The sequence below is a fragment of the Ylistrum balloti genome, unplaced genomic scaffold, assembly GCF_031769215.1.
Source record: "Ylistrum balloti isolate Yb309-2 unplaced genomic scaffold, AGI_CSIRO_Ybal_v1 Utg370858, whole genome shotgun sequence".
Classification (NCBI taxonomy): Eukaryota; Metazoa; Mollusca; class Bivalvia; order Pectinida; family Pectinidae; genus Ylistrum; species Ylistrum balloti.
In genome coordinates this window covers 378,476-399,341 of record NW_026782492.1, presented here as the reverse complement: position 1 = coordinate 399,341, position 20,866 = coordinate 378,476, and the positions used below count along the sequence as shown (strand labels likewise).

Genomic DNA, 20,866 nt, shown 5'->3' with positions numbered 1-20,866 from the left:
TAATCTTATTAATATCTAATGACATAATGTACAGTAAGACAATACGGATAGAGAAAGGAAACATTGGCATTTTTTTAAAATGTTTGTCTGCATAACTGTCATCCATAACGACCATAAACGTCACCAGGCAGTTTAACATTTGCCTAGCTGTCCTCGTAGAAACATTTATTATACTGTAAGAGGAACTGTTTTTCATTGATCGTTTTGATAAAAAGAATCTTTCTGCTCAGACGCAAATTGTAGTATGAAAATCGCAAAATAAAAGTAACGAAACAAAATCTATTTGTCCGATCATTTCGTTTCTATTGTGTATGTATAGAATACTGTCCAACATCCGATAAATTGATCAAATTAATCATACTCCAGGTAGCGAAAATCGTGTGCATAATTTTGAATCAAAATCTGCATTAAGCACTGTTGCTGAAATATGGCATTTACAACTGATATGAATAACATTGATCTGCTACTTCAATTTTCTTGTTGCGTTGGCGCAGACGATGATGTTGGATTGAAAAACCGTCATTTATTTTGACCGTTGTTAAAGACGTTCTTTTTGAAATGAGGTTATCTGTTCATTCTTTCTGTCTCACAAGCTGCGAGGCAAAGTATAAGTTTGTGTGGGTACGTGTAAGCAGATTTGTTCCTATATAAATGTTAAATGATGTTGCCATTTTTATGTTTTCTGGGACATTCTATTTGATTGAATACTAACTTTTAATGCTTTGTACGATACGCATTCTGCCAGAGACGTTTACAGCATATATGTATACACGTCTCTGATTGTGCTAATACTTATGCAAAGCACTGAATGCGTAATGCTTCAAATGTAAAGAAGTTTTATGAAATAGACTTCTTCATTTTGATCAAATAATTTCACATTAAGCATTTTTCGTAAGGCATTTCATATTTTGCATGAAGTTTTTCACGTTTGGCATAAAACATTAAGCGTAACGCATTTTGCATAAATCCTTTATCATAAAGCTTTATACACGTTGTACCGACTTTCCTTGGAACAAAAACGAACCGGGTAGCTCGTATAGGTACGACAGATTTGTCCGTAACAACGGCATAACCGATAGGCCCTAAGAAAAAAAATTCATTCAGGAAGGCCTCGAACGTCAGCGGCCCGTGCGAAGTATCGACTTTTATTGCGCATGGGCAGACGATGCTGATGTAATTCCTCGTCTCGCTCACAGCTGTGCTGTCGACCTGTCTGGAGAAAACTGTAATCTTCCACCGCCTCCACCCAGGTATGTATCATACCAAATTAATGATTGATAGTATTTTTTAAGAATTAGAAAACATTGTCTTTATTATGACTCATTATACCGTTTGACGTGGTATATCAAAGCGTGCAGACACATGTGTATGTGCACGTTTTATTCAATGAAATACACAGACAATCATATTACACACATGCTGAATGTACGTGTGTTATGCCAAATGCCATAATTTTGACGCTAATTATGTGGTATGCTTCATGGAGCCAGTGTTTCAGACAGTATTGTTGGAGGATACCTAGTTCTAGAAACGAACGACCTGCTGCGTACACAGTTATGTCGGCATTTTTATGAAAGACACTAGCAGAAAATAATCAATAAATGGCTAGCCCACGAATGGAGGAGCTTATTTATAAATAAACTGTCATTACCTGCTTGCCGTAAACTGATGAAAATCGCCCAAAAGATTAACAGGAATCTCCAGAGCATGTTTTCAGTTAAAAATTAATAAAAAAAAAAGAACTGAATCAGCATGCTTAATTATACAAACTGTGTTGAGGGTAAAAAAGATGTTTGGCATGACAGTTGACAATATGTTAACAAAATAAAAAGTTTGGAAACCTGCATGATGTGATATCATATTCTTATAACAACATCCTAATATATTACATTGTTATAAAAACATCCTCATAATATCACATTTTTATAAAACATCTTCCTACTATCACATTCTTTTAAAAACAACCACATAATATCACATTCTTATAAAAACATCCTTATAATATCACATTCTTTTAAAAACATCCACATAATATCACATTCTTATAAGAACATCCTTATAATATCACATCCTTATAAAACATCCTCATACCATATTCTTATAACAAAATCCTCATAATATCACATCCTTACAACAATATCCTCATACTATCACATCATAATATCACATAATTATAAGAACATTCTTCTATCACATCCTTGTAACAATATCCTCATACTATCACATTTTTATATAACATCCTCATAACATCACATTCTGATAACAACATCTTCATGATATCACATCCTAATATGAACATCTTCTTAATATCACATATACAGACAACATTCTCATATCACATTCTTGTAACAATATCCTCATAATATCACATCCTTATCGCAACTTTCTCATAATATCACATTCTTATAACAAAATTAATATCACATATTAGCAACATTCTCATAATATTGCATTCTTATAAAAACATCCTCATATCATATTCTTATAACAAAATCATTATAATATCACATCCTTATAACAACATCCTCATAATATCACATCTTAACATTATATCTTCTAAATATCACATATACAGACAACATTCTCATGTCACATCCTTGTAACAACATGCTCATAATTTCACATCATATTAACAATATCCTCATGATATCACATCATATTAACAACATGCTCATAATTTCACATCATATTAACAATATCCTCATGATATCACATCATCTTAACAACATGCTCATAATTTCACATCATATTAACAATATCCTCATGATATCACATCATATTAACAACATGCTCATAATTTCACATCATATTAACAATATCCTCATGATATCACATCATCTTAACAACATGCTCATAATTTCACATCATATTAACAATATCCTCATGATATCACATCATATTAACAACATGCTCATAATTTCACATCATATTAACAATATCCTCATGATATCACATCATATTAACAACATTCTCATAATATTACATTCTTATAAAAGCATCCTCATAATATCACATCCTTACAACAACATCCTCATAATATCACATTTTTATAAAACATCTTCCTACTATCACATTCTTTTAAAAACATCCACATATTATCACATCCTTATAACTGCATCATTATATATCATATATACTTGTAACAATATCCTGATCTAATCAGATTGATCTGTCCTACATTAAAACTCAAATTCATAATCTAATTTCCTTTTGGGTGCAAATGAATGTAAATTAAGAATGTTCAGCATCATCATCATTGTGTAATTGATTTGTAGACTGTACATATGAGGCTAATTTTAGAAGTGCATTTATTGTAGAATAAAGAATAGTAATGGGAAAGTGTCTTAACATGCAAGTTGTAGTTCAATTTTGGTGACTTAATAAATATCTCTATGGAAGCTTTTTGTGATACCGTTATATTCTGAAGTACGCCTAAATGGCTCTTTACTAACAAAGCCATAACAAAGCTTTCGCATGACTTGGTTAAAAGCTTTTCAGTTTTCTTGCATACGATAATTACCTCTGGTAGCTATGGGAACGTCTTTAAGACAATCTGAATATTCATGAATTGATTTACAGCAGCTTCTGAGCAGTACATGTCTTGTGTATACAGAACAGCTAAAACAGTGATTAGAAAATGAAAAAAGTAGTTGCTATTCAAATTTCCATGTATTTGTACAATTTTATTGGCCTTGGGCACTCACACTCACAAGTTACAAATAGCTGAACCTACGTGTAAAATTTGATCTGGTAAACAGAAAAGCACTTTTCCAAAACACAGAATTAATCATTTAAACACCCATTGATTTGATTTGGACACTTTGACCTTCACCCCAATAATTTGATCTGAACCATCACATTTTAAGCTAGTGTTAATAATATTAACCTTGACTCCATGACATTCAACTATACAATTTCATTTCAAAAGATCAAGGTCATGGTACATGTGTGGTTGACCTTAAAAAATGACCATTTGATAATTCTTTGATAAATATTTCCAAGGTCAAGGCCATCGCTTGATTTAGTGATTTTGACATAAGTTTGTGTTCCTGAAAGTCGTTCAGAACAGATTCTGTATAAGATGTAGTGTTTTACCTTTTACTAGAGTACATGTAAAGGGAGGGGGAGGGGGGCCTTGTTTAAATCAGAAATATTTGAGTTATTACTATAGAAGTCTTAACAGACTTCCTTTTTACAAAAGACTTGTGTACAGTACTAGAATATGGAGAAGAAAGAGAATCTGTACCAGATGTTTACATCTTCTCTGATTGAGCCTTAACCTCTGTGTAATTGATGTTTGTAACTATAAATAAACAGTGGTATGTTAAATTTAAAAAATCCCAGGTTTCTGAAGAAAAAGAGGTTTTATATATGTTTTTTCTTGTTATTACAAACAAAAGAGAATCTGTTTCATCAAAAACACCCCTGAGATGGGACTTATAAATAAAAGCAGAAAGCTTATTCATTGCTCTCCTGAATATGATATGTGCATGTATATGTGTGTATGGCATTCCTACAATGTAAGCTTTCAAAAGTCAATTTTGTTTTACCAGCTCATGAACTGCCAACATCAACATCAAAGTTAATATATCACAAGTTAAGTAATCAAATTGAGGTTACCTCCCCTTATTACAAGATGGGAATTTTAAATGATAAACATTAAACTGCTTTTAGTTGGCAATTTTTGATATCATGAATGCCAACTCCAGAAAGACAAATTAAAATTCAGCTTCACAATGTTGGCATTAATATGCCAATTGATGTAAACTGAAAGTTGTTTAATGCTTGAAGAAGGCAGAGAAATCTGTAACTTGAGCCAATAGATTTATGTTCATAAATATTGTGTATCCCAGATTAAAAACCAGCGTTCATCATTACAAGCTCTTCCATCAGCTTAATGAGGATATTGAAGTTTATTGATCGATACATGTATGTCAATCACATACACTTGGGTTCCCTAGGAATAACTACCTTAATCAATTGTCAATAACTCAACAGGTATTTCAACTGCTTAGGGTGTTAGCTCTACTACATTGTATTTATTTTAATGATTCCCTCCATATAAACTGATAAATCTTCTAGAATTCATTGACTTGACTATTAACATTATAAAACAAACTCTCAATTACTTTATTATTCTTACATCACAGCTATTCCTGATAACTGTTTTCAAAATGATTTTTCTGTGATAACTTTTTCAGTTGTTCAAGTATGCTCATGCAGTAAGACTACAAATATGCATTTTGACCTGTAACAGTAACACACATTTGTGACTTAAACATTCCATGACATAATTTATGGTTAATAACAGATCAAATTATGTCACCAACAAAGGAGAAATGAGATATTTTGCTATATTGTCAATATAACTAAGTTACCTACGGATCTAACATGTAGCATCTGTGAATATAGAGATGTTATATACTGTAAACTTATCAATTTTTGTGGGAAATGTATTTTCATGGATTTTTTAGGTACTTTAAATCAATGAAAATACATGTCTGGGAATTGTTAAAAGAAGTATATATTGCTTTATAGAGCTATATTATATTTTTAGCCCACCATCTATCTAATAGATCGTGGGTTATTCAAATCGCCCTGCGTCCGTGGTCCGTGGTCCGTCCGTCCGTCCGTCCGTAAACAATTCTTGTTACCGCTATTTCTGGAAAAGTACTGGATGGATCTTTCTCATATTTCATATACAGGTTCCCCTTGGTCCCTAGTTGTGCATTGTACCTTTTTTGAACTGATTTGCATTCAAGATGGCCGACAGGTGGCCATCTTGGATTTTGGAAGTAAAAGTTTGTTACCGCTATTTCTGGAAAAGTACTGGATGGATCTTTCTCAAATTTCATATGCAGTTTCCCCTTGGTCCCTAGTTGTGCATTGTACCTTTTTTAGATGGCCGACAGGTGGCCATCTTTTATTTTGGAAGTAAAAGTTTGTTACCGCTATTTCTGAGAAAGTACTGGATGGATCTTCCTCAAATTTCATATGCAGTTTCCCCTTGGTCCCTAGTTGTGCATTGTACCTTTTTTGGACTGATTCGAATTCAAGATGGCAGACAGGCAGCCATCTTGTATTTTGGATGTAAAAGTTTGTTACTGCTATTTCTTGGAAAGTTCTGGATGGATCTTTCTCAAATTTCATATACAGTTTCCCCTTGGTCCCTAGTTGTGCATTGTACCTTTTTTGGACTGATTCGAATTCAAGATGGCAGACAGGTGGCCATCTTGGATTTTGAATGTAAAAGTTTGTTACTGCTATTTCTTGGAAAGTACTGGATGGATCTTTCTCAAATTTCATATGCAGGTTCCCTTTGGTTCCAAGTTGTGCATTATACCTTTTTGGACGGATCCGAAATCAAGATGGCTGACAGGCAGCCATCTTGGATTTTGAGAGTAAAATCTTGTTACTGCTATATCTGAGGAAGTACTGGATGGATCCTTCTGATATTTCATAGATATTGGTTTCCCTTGGTCCCTAGTTGTGCATTGTACCTTTTTTGGACTGATTTGAAATCAAGGTGGCCCACAGGCAGCCATCTTGGATGTCGACAGTAATACAGCACAAGCATATTGTCCATTATCCACCTGTAACTGACTGCTATCTAATAATACTTTGGGATCTTTTTCAAATGATATTTGCTAATAGGTGCTTAATAAAAATATCTTGTGCCATCATTGAGTACATTCAATGAAGACCAGTTCATGAACATTTACAACACCTGTAACAAACAAAAAAAAAATAAACAAATCTTCAAGAACTGAAAACAGATCATCAAATGGTGGGCGCCAAGATCCCTCTGGGATCTCTTGTTTATCCATGAAGTCAATTGCCCATAAAATCTAGTAATTTTTTGAAAAACCACAAAAATTTAACTTCACTTAATATCTGATTCTACAGTATACATATTTTGTTTGATTTTCAGACGTGACCACTATGTCGGACATATTTGTGGCTTTCCCGTCTGTAACGGCAAACAATACTGTGATATTTGGGAAGAACTCGGATCGTCCAGCATCAGAGATACAGGAAGTTGTCTACTTTTCTGGGGCACAACATGACCCTGGCTCCAAGGTCAAGGTTAGTCGTAACAAAAAGGCACTGAGATAGCAAATGCCAATTTTACAGTACCAGGAAAATCGTTTTTCTTTCTAACAAAAAATTGATTCAACAAGTGATGAAAAACACTTTCATTTTGTTATACATTCAAATTTTTGAATTATCAGAAACTACTATCTGATTTAATGCTGCATGATGCATTCCTAAATTTCGTCAATATTATAAGATAGGAAAGTTCTGTAAATGTTATTTTTTGAAGAGACTTTTTCACAAAAGTAATGATTTGAACATTGTGCACCTTATTGTATCTTATCATTACATCATCTCATATTATTTTTATATCAATACTTCAGTCCTCCTGAAAATTCACAGGCAGTATTGCTGTATCATACAAGTATGATGAACACATTTTGATACACAATTTCCAAGAATAAAAACGTTGATGTACATGTCATGTATCATGACCAGGACGCTTTTGTTTGCTGGGCTTATTTTCTTCCATGTAATTCATTTGTTTTCTAAGGAAGTAGGTCTGTTGGTAACCCTGTGTAGTACCATGATTCGACCTTAAGCCTTTCTCTGGTAATAAACCCTTCTCTTTAAGTAATGCTAATGTACCAGCAAATGGTATGAATTCCATTATCTTGTCCCCTTTGCAAGTGTTGTAGGCTTGTATTTCAGGTTAGTAATTTAGGCTAATATTGTAGGTTAGTAATTTAGGCTAATATTGTAGGTTAGTAATTTAGGCTAGTATTGTAGGCTTGTATTTTAGGTTAGTAAATTAGGCTAATATTGTAGGTTAGTAATTTAGGCTAGTAATGTAGGTTAGTAATTTAGGCTAGTAATGTAGGTTAGTAATTTAGGCTAATATTGTAGATATAATTTAGGCTAGTATTGTAGATAGTAATTTAGGCTAGTAATGTAGGTTGGTAATTGTAGGTTAGTAAATTTAGGCTAATATTGTAGGTTAGTAATTTAGGGTTGGTATTGTAGGTTGTAGATTAGTAATTTAGGCTAGTATTGTAGATTAGTAATTTAGGCTAGTAATGTAGGTTAGTAATTAAAGCTAGTAATGTAGGTTAGTAATTTAGGCTAGTAATGTAGGTTAGTAATTTAGGCTAATATTGTAGGTTAGTAATTTAGGCTAGTATTGTAGGCTTGTATTTTAGGTTAGTAAATTAGGCTAGTATTGTAGGTTGGTATTGTAGGTTAGTAATTTAGGCTAGTATTGTAGGTTGGTATTGTAGGTTAGTAATTTAGGCTAGTATTGTAGGCTTGTATTTTAGGTTAGTAAATTAGGCTAATATTGTAGGTTAGTAATTTAGGCTAATATTGTATTGGCTAGTATTGTAGGTTGGTATTGTAGGTTAGTAAATTAGGCTAGTATTGTAGGTTAGTAATTTAGGCTAGTATTGTAGATTAGTAATTTAGGCTAGTAATGTAGGTTAGTAATTTAGGCTAGTAATGTAGGTTAGTAATTTAGGCTAGTAATGTAGGTTAGTAATTTAGGCTAGTAATGTAGGTTAGTAATTTAGGCTAGTAATGTAGGTTAGTAATTTAGGCTAGTAATGTAGGTTAGTAATTTAGGCTAGTAATGTAGGTTAGTAATTTAGGCTAGTAATGTAGGTTAGTAATTTAGGCTAGTAATGTAGGTTAGTAATTTAGGCTAGTAATGTAGGTTAGTAATTTAGGCTAGTAATGTAGGTTAGTAATTTAGGCTAGTAATGTAGGTTAGTAATTTAGGCTAGTAATGTAGGTTAGTAATTTAGGCTAGTAATGTAGGTTAGTAATTTAGGCTAGTAATGTAGGTTAGTAATTTATAATATAGGTTAGTAATTTAGTAATATTGTTTAGTAATTTAGGCTAGTAATGTAGGTTAGTAATTTAGGCTAGTAATGTAGGTTAGTAATTTAGGCTAGTAATGTAGGTTAGTAATTTAGGCTAGTAATGTAGGTTAGTAATTTAGGCTAGTAATGTAGGTTAGTAATTTAGGCTAGTAATGTAGGTTAGTAATTTAGGCTAGTAATGTAGGTTAGTAATTTAGGCTAGTAATGTAGGTTAGTAAGGCTAGTAATTGGGTTAGTAATTTAGGCTAGTAATGTAGGTTAGTAATTTAGGCTAGTAATGTAGGTTAGTAATTTAGGCTAGTAATGTAGGTTAGTAATTTAGGCTAGTAATGTAGGTTAGTAATTTAGGCTAGTAATGTAGGTTAGTAATTTAGGCTAGTAATGTAGGTTAGTAATTTAGGCTAGTATTGTAGGTTAGTAATTTAGGCTAGTAATGTAGGTTAGTAATTTAGGCTAGTAATGTAGGTTAGTAATTTAGGCTAGTAATGTAGGCTAGAGATTTGGGCTAGTATGATAGGCTAGTGATTTTGGCTATTATTTCAGACTAGTATTTTAGGCGAAATATGTATTGTTAATTTAGAACTTTTTGATGAGTTCTATGCTGTTGAAAGCTCCACCTTGCTTTTTGCATCTTGGACAATTTGATATATTATTATGATGATCAGGTATAAATCAATTTCAATATTTATCTCATATGAATATATTCCTACCAAGATATGTCTTTTAGAAAATAAAACTTGCAGTTTGTCCTTGTGGATTATCTGTTGTACATGCAAATGATGCACTCAATTCCACCAGGGCTTACACTATAGATAGTCAAGGATTTACTTTGGTCTGACAAGACAGATAGAGCAATACTTGATTTTACTGGTGATATTGATCATCGAGTCAGACAACAGACTGATGGCTGAATCAAACATGCACACAGCTATTTATTTATCACTATTCTGTAGCTCGTCTGGGCCAGGGATAGTCTTATGTAGGTTGTTTGGTACATATTGAAATCAATTACAATATTGCTATTGGGGGATTTTAGAGTGTTAATATATAGCAGTCACTCTGTGTCAATATAGGTCATGTATGTTAAGGAGATATCCTTCTGTTGCATATATGTATGCATTTCTTTTGCCAAAGAGTTCAGCATATAGAAAGATGTACCACGTAATCTGAATTATCTCAAATTTACACCTGTAATTGTTAATGGTTAATTTTCAAGATGGAATTAGAAAGGTATCATACCTCCTTAAAAGATTTTGGTCATGTCGATTTTGGTTTTCCTTAAATTCTGTGACATCATCTAAATAGCACTACCATCTAGATCGCACCACTCAAATATATCTCGATATCTATTTTCAGGCTGTCGAAATTACTTGGTTACTCATGAGAAATGTAATAAGGTGACCAGCCACATGTTACATGTGACGTCAAAGTGTAACTTCAGCTGACTGTGTCAAATATATAAAACAATATATCCTTGATTGAAAGTGAAATATTCCACTTTAACTAAGCACTATATATCATATACAAAAACTTGAGCAAAAAAGTCTATTTGAATAATAGTATAAGTTGAAAATCTATGATGAAGGATCTTGAGTCAGCGATATTCAATTATACATGAATGTACATCTCTGTTATATGATCGTGATGATAACAGCTGTTACTGTTATTAAATAACTTTGTGATATATAACATGGAAGATGATTCTACAGGTGTTCAACACCTGTGATTAATTACGTACACAAAGGCTAAACAAGATATAATCTTCATTAAGATTCGCTGGAGGGGTTTGTTCGGACATTTCTCACCGTTTCAATTATCATGGAAAAAAATGACCTGTGTATATAGGCTAGGCATGACCTGTGTATATAGGCATGACCTGGGTATATAGGCATGACCTGTGTATATAGGCTAGGCATGACCTGTGTATATAAGCATGACCTGGGTGAATAGGCATGGCCTGTGTATATAGGCATGACCTGGGTATATAGGCATGACCTGTGAATATAGGCATGGTCTGTGTATAAAGGCATGACCTGTGTATATGTAACCCTGGTAAAATACTAGCCGCAATATACTACTCGGCTAGAGAGATCTTCTCTTTAGCTCGATTGGTTGAGCGTCAGACTAGTAAGTCAGGGGTCCTGGGTTCGATTCCTAGTGGAGGCATTGAGATGAAAAATGACTAATGTTACATTGGCGCCCATGTAGGGACCCGGGAATAGTACTTAGCCATGCCCCATCAGCATCGCTGTAACCCCTGGAAACTCGAGGAAGAGTTATTTCCTGGAGGGGGAGTATGTAACCCTAGTAAAATACTAGCCGCAATATACTACTCGGCTAGAGAGAACTTCTCTAAAGCTTGATTGGTTGAGCGTCAGACTAGTAAGCCAGGGGTCCCGGGTTCGATTCCTAGCGGAGGCATTTAGATGAAAAATGACTTCTGTTACATATATAGGCATGACCTGTGAATATAGGCATGACCTGTGTAGTGATGACTTCATTAGGAAAATAGAGTATCGCTGTTGCTGATGTAACACTTTGACGGCATACGTCATACGACCTCATTTCACTTTCAAAATATACATATTCACCAAACTAATCTAAAGGGGACAGGACCAGATTTCGAAGTTGTGTGCCAAGTGAAATGGGATACCCCAGACTACAGACATTATTTCATCTTTTTGGGCTGAAATATGGCATTATGAAAAGTTGTGGCCAAAATCCTTTAATTATATGCAAATAGCCAATGTACTGTGGCTGAAAACATACTGATATTTCCTAAATATAACAAATTACAAACATAAGGTGCTAGAATATATTGTTCAAAGGGAGCTAAATCTTATAAATGGGCCTATTAATGTATAAGGTACTACAACATGTTGCCCTAAGTTGTGATTCATGCAGGAGACAGGTTGGTATAAGGTTGACAGAGAAAACAGGATTGAACATGATTTTCCCTTCATATTTAAATCTGCATATTTGTTTTTAGAAAATGTTATGAAATTTTTCCATGCAAATTTAAAACCTTGTACTAGGCATTGGCCTGAAATTTTAAAAACTGTGGAATTTCAGTGTACCTTTGTGGAGATAGAACAGGTGGAGCAAACCTACAATGTCATCCTCAGTAAACCCACATGGTGTTGGGGGGCAGAGATGGGAGCTAATGACAAAGGGGTGTGTGTAGGCTGTACATCAGTGTGGACCAAGCTTTGTCACCAAGGAGAACATGCAGATAAACTCATAGGTGTTGACTTTGTCAGGTAAGTGAACTGACACATGTAGACTTTGTCAAGTAAGTGAACTCAGAGCTGTAGGTTTTGTCAGGTAAGTGAACTTGGTTATAATTTATTTAAATCAAATTTCCTTGAAGTCAGACTTTCAAAGTTTTGAAATCCACACAAATCCTAAAAGAAATAATATTGTTTATTTAACATACTGACTCACTATTAAATGATTCCTGGAACATTCTCAAGCTAAGGTGAGCTAGATCAACTTATCAAAGTCAAGGAATGACATTTCAGGCTGGATTGAGGTGTTATAGAAAATGAGTCCAAGTGCAAGAAACTGGTCTCCAACACTTGTTGACAGTAGATTGTGTGTTTGGTATATTGCCATATCACTTTTGATTATAGTGTCTCCAAAAAGGGTCAGTTGTCTGAGATAGGAGATAATTAGATGTGACATGATTTTAATTGAAACTTCTCTTTTGACAAAATGTCATATCAGGGTGCCAGACAGATTTGATGAGACAGAAAAATCTAGCAGTTCAGTGGCACAAGTTTGGCATTTCTGTGTATGTTAGTGTCCTATCTAATGTTACTGCTTATTGCTATTACAGACTGGCTCTAGAGAGGGCAAAATCTGCAAGGGAAGGAGTTGATGTCATAACCTCTTTACTGGAAAAACATGACCAAGGTGGTCAGAACACACATGATGTTAACTTTGGCCAGTGGACATACAACAATTCTTTCTTGGTAGTGGATCACTCTGAAGCCTGGGTACTGGACACAGCTGGTCAATTCTGGGCAGCCAAGAAATTCACATGTAAACAACATTCTCAAATTACGCTATGCTGTCACACCTTATGCCTTCATCATTGAAATATTCTTGAATAATCTTATTTTATCTACTTCTTTCACTGATGTAAATTTATTTGAAATTTCTAGGAAATGAAAAAGCTATACCACATCAGTGGTGTCTTTTTCAGTTTAGATCAGTTTTAGGTATGATTTCCTTATAATAGAAATATTTATCTGTTAAGTAAGTATTAAATAGAAGTAAAAAAGGCCATGATTTGTTTCAATTCCTCCACTTGGAATTGAACCTGGGACCTCTGGTTTACTAGACTTGCTGGACAGATTGAGTTAGAGAGCTCCAGTCAATGTTGTGGCTAGTGTTTATAAGGGTTACATACATAGGTACATTGTATCAAGAAATACATTATTTGATTATGACTTGAGATACATTTTATACCACAAGTCTGTATAAGATGTTATACACACAGCATTTTTACCTTGTAGCTGGCGTCCTCAATATCTCTAGTGCATTGTCCATTACTACTGAGATGGACTTATCATCTGCCGGGCTTACAGAGGCGGCTATTTCTGCAGGATATTGGAAGGCTGACCAGGGTAACTTAAATTTTGCTCAGGCATTTGATGCAGAGTTCTCTGGATTATCATTGGCTGAGACCCAGTTGCCAAACAACCGAGTAAAAAGAGGCAAGGAACTTATGGAGAAAATAGTGGATAAGGGTATGTGTTTGACATCTTAAGTATAAGTTGATAAGTTTCCATATGGTATATCTATGCTGATGGAGACACAAATATGTCGGTCTCGCTTCATTTTTTATACTTTTCAAAAATTATGTACAAATAAAATCAATTAAAAAGAACAATAACAAATGTTATCACTTACACTTCTACTAAAGCCTATCTTCAATACTCTAGGTATTAATTAAGTATACTATTGCTCTCTGCTCCCTTGGAAAATTGTCCTGGCAGAATTGACGGCAGAAGAGAAGTAATTTGACTGGTCTAAAGCAGGTTTCAGGAGAAAATACTGACCAATCACAGACTGACATTCTCAAGGGAGTGACACCCAACATCAAAGGCAGTACAACATACCATTATTTGACCTAGAGGTTCATTTGATGTACATCAAAGCATCAAACCTGTCCTCTTGTCTTATCCACATGGTGTCGCACAAAGGATCAAACCTGTCCTCTTGTCTTATCCACATGGTGTCGCACAAAGGATCAAACCTGTCCTCTTGTCTTATCCACATGGTGTCGCACAAAGGATCAAACCTGTCCTCTTGTCTTATCCACATGGTGTCGCACAAAGGATCAAACCTGTCCTCTTGTCTTATCCACATGGTGTCGCACAAAGGATCAAACCTGTCCTCTTGTCTTATCCACATGGTGTCGCACAAAGGATCAAACCTGTCCTCTTGTCTTATCCACATGGTGTCGCACAAAGGATCAAACCTGTCCTCTTGTCTTATCCACATGGTGTCGCACAAAGGATCAAACCTGTCCTCTTGTCTTATCCACATGGTGTCGCACAAAGGATCAAACCTGTCCTCTTGTCTTATCCACATGGTGTCGCACAAAGGATCAAACCTGTCCTCTTGTCTTATCCACATGGTGTCGCACAAAGGATCAAACCTGTCCTCTTGTCTTATCCACATGGTGTCGCACAAAGGATCAAACCTGTCCTCTTGTCTTCTCAAACCTGTCCTCTTGTCTTCTCCACATGGTGTCGCACAAAGGATCAAACCTGTCCTCTTGTCTTATCCACATGGTGTCGCACAAAGGATCAAACCTGTCCTCTTGTCTTATCCACATGGTGTCGCACAAAGGATCAAACCTGTCCTCTTGTCTTATCCACATGGTGTCGCACAAAGGATCAAACCTGTCCTCTTGTCTTATCCACATGGTGTCGCACAAAGGATCAAACCTGTCCTCTTGTCTTATCCACATGGTGCCGCACAAAGGATCAAACCTGTCCTCTTGTCTTATCCACATGGTGTCGCACAAAGGATCAAACCTGTCCTCTTGTCTTATCCACATGGTGTCGCACAAAGGATCAAACCTGTCCTCTTGTCTTATCCACATGGTGTCGCACAAAGGATCAAACCTGTCCTCTTGTCTTATCCACATGGTGTCGCACAAAGGATCAAACCTGTCCTCTTGTCTTATCCACATGGTGTCGCACAAAGGATCAAACCTGTCCTCTTGTCTTATCCACATGGTGTCGCACAAAGGATCAAACCTGTCCTCTTGTCTTATCCACATGGTGTCGCACAAAGGATCAAACCTGTCCTCTTGTCTTATCCACATGGTGTCGCACAAAGGATCAAACCTGTCCTCTTGTCTTATCCACATGGTGTCGCACAAAGGATCAAACCTGTCCTCTTGTCTTATCCACATGGTGTCGCACAAAGGATCAAACCTGTCCTCTTGTCTTATCCACATGGTGTCGCACAAAGGATCAAACCTGTCCTCTTGTCTTATCCACATGGTGTCGCACAAAGGATCAAACCTGTCCTCTTGTCTTATCCACATGGTGTCGCACAAAGGATCAAACCTGTCCTCTTGTCTTATCCACATGGTGTCGCACAAAGGATCAAACCTGTCCTCTTGTCTTATCCACATGGTGTCGCACAAAGGATCAAACCTGTCCTCTTGTCTTATCCACATGGTGTCGCACAAAGGATCAAACCTGTCCTCTTGTCTTATCCACATGGTGTCGCACAAAGGATCAAACCTGTCCTCTTGTCTTATCCACATGGTGTCGCACAAAGGATCAAACCTGTCCTCTTGTCTTATCCACATGGTGTCGCACAAAGGATCAAACCTGTCCTCTTGTCTTATCCACATGGTGTCGCACAAAGGATCAAACCTGTCCTCTTGTCTTATCCACATGGTGTCGCACAAAGGATCAAACCTGTCCTCTTGTCTTATCCACATGGTGTCGCACAAAGGATCAAACCTGTCCTCTTGTCTTATCCACATGGTGTCGCACAAAGGATCAAACCTGCACAACCATGAAATGTTCCAGGGCTGCAGAGAGTGATAGAGAAATTATATAACCCCAAGTGTATCGCAGATGGACTTCAGTAGAAGTTGTAAGTCTTATTTTTCATTTTAATTGTTTTATTTGTAAATAATTTTGATAAATGGCTGCCAAGTAATGGAAAACTATATATCATATATAACTATGTATTATGTTTTACAGAAGTGAGTTTTTATATTGTAGGCAAGTTTTTGCTGGAAAATATGATGGAAATTCTTAGGGACGAAGACGGCAGCATCAATTTCGCTGGTGACATTTTAACAGTAGGAAGCCAAGTTTCGATGTTGACTGAACCAGCATCGCCATCACCTGACAGCCATTGGTTCACATGCACACCCAACACATCCGTTTCAGTCTTTAAGCCATTTATCTTCTGCCCGGACATTGACATCGGCAATATTACAGTTGCATCCTCTGTTGACAAACATCATAAACTGTATGATGCTCATGAAAAGAAGCGAACAATTATGGAGGAAAAATGTCCATCTGGTGAGAAACTGCGTGGGATTATGATGGCCTTGGAGCGGCAGTGTTTGAATGACATACAGGATTACCTGCAGAATTTTCCAAAAGATTTAGTTAATGAGTCACGTGACCTTTTCAAGGATGTTGCTGAATCAGAGGTCAAGTTTTACCGATAAACAAACCATAAAAAACAAGCAAATTTGTGAAATTACGTTTGTGCTTTATATCTAATCGATATCAGATTCCAAAGGGAAACAGATTTGATTTGAGATATTTTCTGGAGATTTTGAAAATTCTTTTTGCTTAATATATAGAACATCAGCATGCCACTATTATAAGTACATTATATATGCACATATAAATGAGTGGGCTTTAAGTGTTCCATCATAATTTTTATCTTCTGAAGACTCGCGGTCACATGAATATATTTCCATGAAACCAGCTATACTCCAATTCCAAAACTGTCAGTTATGTCTTCAAAATTTGTTGGTCACTTCTGACCATTACTGTAGTGTCTGTTATCAATTGTAGTTATGTATTCAGGATGTGACAATCATCAGTTAATCAATTATATCAAAACACTTTATTAATAAGCATAATATATCAATATCCATGATATCAAAAGCTGGTTATTTTGAATATCTGGACAATTCCAAATATATTTTGACATTTGGTTGTGTTTGACTTCAGCAGGTTATATTATAAGGGTGCAGAAACATTCCACTTTCTTGAATTCATGCCTAGTTTTAGTTGTTAGTCTAGACTATTAAATATGTAGGTTTCTTTGGGAACATTTGGCTTGTACTATTTATCTGCTGTTGGAATTTAATAGGTCTCCCACCAGTACTGCTGGAGAGGAGTATTTAGATAATTAGTAAACTATTATCCGTCCTTCACAATCTCTATATCGTAATCAAGTTTGTTACATTTAATGTACATATTTGGATATTTAAGTGTTTTACACCAAAAAAGGGTCACATTAACCTTAATTATATAAATATTGCTTCCAGAGGTATTAAGCCCCTACTGAACATTTCCTCGCCACCAGAATTTACAAATAGCTTTACTAGGAAATACATACTATGTAGATGATATTTGTTCAAACTGTTTTGTCTGGGATCACCAAGTACCTTTATAAGATCAAATGTTGTATACTGAAACTAAATCTATAAGATTATTACACAATTATTAATTCACTGGCGTCATCGCCCTTACTGAAGCATAACTTCTGCAAGGAGCACCAAACTTTGCACAGGGAATGTAAAAAGTAGGTCACTGTGACCATTATATGACTTCCTATGTTTCTTGTAGGTCACAATGGCATTTAAAAGATAATTTGTGATTCTTGTAGATCACTGTGACTATTACATGACTTTTGACCATACTAGGTCACTGTGACCTCAATATGGCACTGACTATATATGACCTTTAACCGTTTGTATATTACTGTGACCTTCATAAAACCATCGACCATTCTAGGATATTCCTATGATTATTTTATAACCCATGACTTTCTTGTAGGTCACCGTTCTATCTATATGACCCATGACTTTCTTGTAGGTCACCATTATATCTATATGACCTTTGACCATTCTTGTTAAGTCACTGGAACTTTTACAAGACCACATCATGAATAATAGATCTGGTCTTGCGCTCCAAAGATCTGCTGCATGTATAGTTAGTACTGTTGGCTTTAGTACATGTAACTGAATCATCAGGTGGAGGACTGTATAGATGATATATAATAACAATTCATTTGTTACACTTAGTTTGATTTTCTTGACACTGCTTAAAATTAGTGTGTCTTTTAATAATCTGTAAGAACTTTTATTTAACATGAAACCTGATCAACTTTCAGATCTAGAATTGTGAATAGTTTTATGTTTTTACGAAATAATGAATACATTTTATTTTCAAGTAATTTCAAAGCAAATTACATCTATTCTTACCATATACATGTACCACAAGCTTATTTATCAAAAACTTGTCTTTTTAATTAAAGTATTAGTGATGATCAACATAATACCATATTATGGCTTTGCTTCATCACCTGCAAATTTCGCCATTTCATGTCAAACTTAAAACCAGAATGTCTAATTTTAGTCACATTTTTTCTGTATTGAAAAGCAGAAGCTATATCTCTAAATGTAACTCTTTACTTACTTGTAATAAACAAATAAGTATTTGCCACAGTCTTATAGAGAAAAGAGTTAAATAGGAAGGGACAAAACTCTTGCAGAGGGCCAGTGTAGTATACAGCATGGACTGCGAATATTGAGTAAACAAGGAAATGCATTGAACTACACAACACCACCATTATATTAGACAGTGATGAAGTTTATAGTATGCTGTAATTCTCGTGATATTTTATGATGTTCAACTTGATATACGCCCAGAATATCATACTTTTTGCAGAATCCTTTACAGAATGGCAAAACCTGGCAAAACTTTCATAGTGAAAGTTTTTGTCAATTTCATTGGTAAACTGCAGAGTAAAGAGTGTTCAGGCCAGAAAATCCAAAGGGGATGGCTTAAAAGTTTGGATATTTTTGGTTGGTATTTTGAGAGTATTTTACTGACTTAAGAACTCATGTTATTTGTTGAATGTATATTTAAATATTTAGTCCAGCTTTCTTTGCATAGGTTGTAACTATTATGTATTGTATATTTACCTGTATGGATTGGTAAACTTGGAATCACCCTCTGCTTTGAAAGTTCTAAAATTAGGTGTTGTATTTTGCATATACATCCATCAAATTTGTGATATACCATTATAATGAAGCGAATTTTTGCTCATATTTGATTGAAGATGTAGGATGCATATTTACAAAAATATATATTAAGTTATAATAATGGAAATGTGATATGCATAATGCTTATGTTGGATGTCTTTTGACCTGTGTAGAAATACAGCTAACAAATCTGATTCTGTGTTGATTATTTTTATTTACATTGTACCTCGTGTTGAGTGGGGAGGAGTGTTACTTTAAAAGCTGTTATCGAGGAGTTGAACTTTTCGCTATTGTTAAAGTCAAAAGTAAAACTATGAAAACTTGATAAATTAAAAATGAAGTTAATAAATACTGTGGATTCATTTATTTTCGTTGGGTTCAATTTTCGTTGTTTCTACAAATTAGACAGTTTCGTGGACTCATAAATTCGTGGATTTTTGATTCTGTGGGAAAAAAATAAAAACGTTAGAATTTTCTCTTTTTGCTTCCATCTGTTTGTATTAAGGCTATGTTCACAGGAATTAACACTAATGACAAGAATAAAAGAACGGTTTTTTTTCAAGATGGCGTCCTGTGTTTTTATAATGTTTATTCGCATTAATATCAAACCACAAATCAGTATATATCCTGGCGTGTAATCAATCGGTAATTATCAGAAACAATTGTTTTCAGTGGATAAAAACCCCGCAGTCATATGAAAACACCACGAAACCATGTGTGTAAACAGGTGTGTAAACAAGATCTGCATTATTAATAATTATTGTGAACCTGTAGTCGGATGACTCTCTTCAATCGGGATGGTCCGTCAAGCCTAGTGTCCACAGTGTCGCTAACGACTGGATGCATCACAATGGGTATATTTGTTATGTTTAATAATATATAATTATATATCGTTGACACCAATTTAGTCCATGTGCTAATTACGGAGCTTCTGACCGGTGGACGTTTCCGGTGTCGGCAAAGATTACTTGGTCAAATTTAAAAATTACTTTAGAAGGTATATTTCGTTGTGTTTTTAATATTTGCTCATCCACGAAAACAACGTATCACATTCCAGTTCAGTATATATCTCTTTTACATCAAGTCTTTATGGGAAATATTGCAAATCTGAACAAACCATGAAAAAAACCCAGTGTATAAGAAATGCTGCTGTCTATTGACTCTGGATGGGTCTGAAAAAGGATGGATATTATACAAGTCCATGTGCTAGTAAGCTTGATATAAGATGCTATCAAGTCACAGTAAGCTTGTGGCTATCAAATACCCCCTGTCACTAACTACCATTTTCAATGTTGACTTCTGTGGCAACCAAATTACAACCAAGACCTTGGTAATAGCACCAATTCCTCAAAACTATACATCAATTTTCAGCTTAATCAGACAATATTTCAATTTTAGACCAATAAGAATCCTTCAGAAGGCCTTCCAAAACACTTAAAATACTTAAAGGTGGATGTAGTCAAGTAAATGTAGGCTTTCATTACCTAGTATTACAAGATGTACAGAGATAACATCCCCAGGTCTTCCTTCATGGTGGGGAGTAATCTTTATTCACTTTGCAACATAAACATAAATAATTTTACAACAGTTTTGAATGAAGTATCATCGATTTAAATTCAACATTTTTATTTGTCTGGAAATTAGCAGCAACAGCAGATACAGAACATAGCAATGGTAT

General features: G+C 35.0%; 1 protein-coding gene across 1 annotated transcript; it reads left to right on the top strand.

The window, feature by feature from the left end:
• Positions 1–1,178: 1,178 nt before the first annotated feature.
• LOC132559127 (secernin-3-like) lies at positions 1,179–19,382 on the top strand. The gene is made up of 6 exons (XM_060223733.1): positions 1,179–1,250; positions 6,932–7,086; positions 11,985–12,172; positions 12,751–12,956; positions 13,433–13,666; positions 16,175–19,382. The coding sequence occupies exons 2-6, from the start codon at positions 6,943–6,945 to the stop codon at positions 16,630–16,632; spliced, it is 1,230 nt and encodes a 409-aa protein (XP_060079716.1). The 5' UTR covers positions 1,179–1,250; positions 6,932–6,942; the 3' UTR covers positions 16,633–19,382.
• The last annotated feature ends 1,484 nt before the right edge of the window (positions 19,383–20,866 follow it).

Bases quoted from the DNA above. Each gene is read 5' to 3' on its own strand.
- LOC132559127 (XM_060223733.1), top strand. From the start codon at position 6,943: ATGTCGGACATATTTGTGGCTTTCCCGTCTGTAACGGCAAACAATACT. The intron at 12,173-12,750 runs GTAAGTGAACTG...TTGCTATTACAG, and splicing joins ATAGGTGTTGACTTTGTCAG to ACTGGCTCTAGAGAGGGCAA. The intron at 12,957-13,432 runs GTAAACAACATT...TTTACCTTGTAG, and splicing joins GGCAGCCAAGAAATTCACAT to CTGGCGTCCTCAATATCTCT.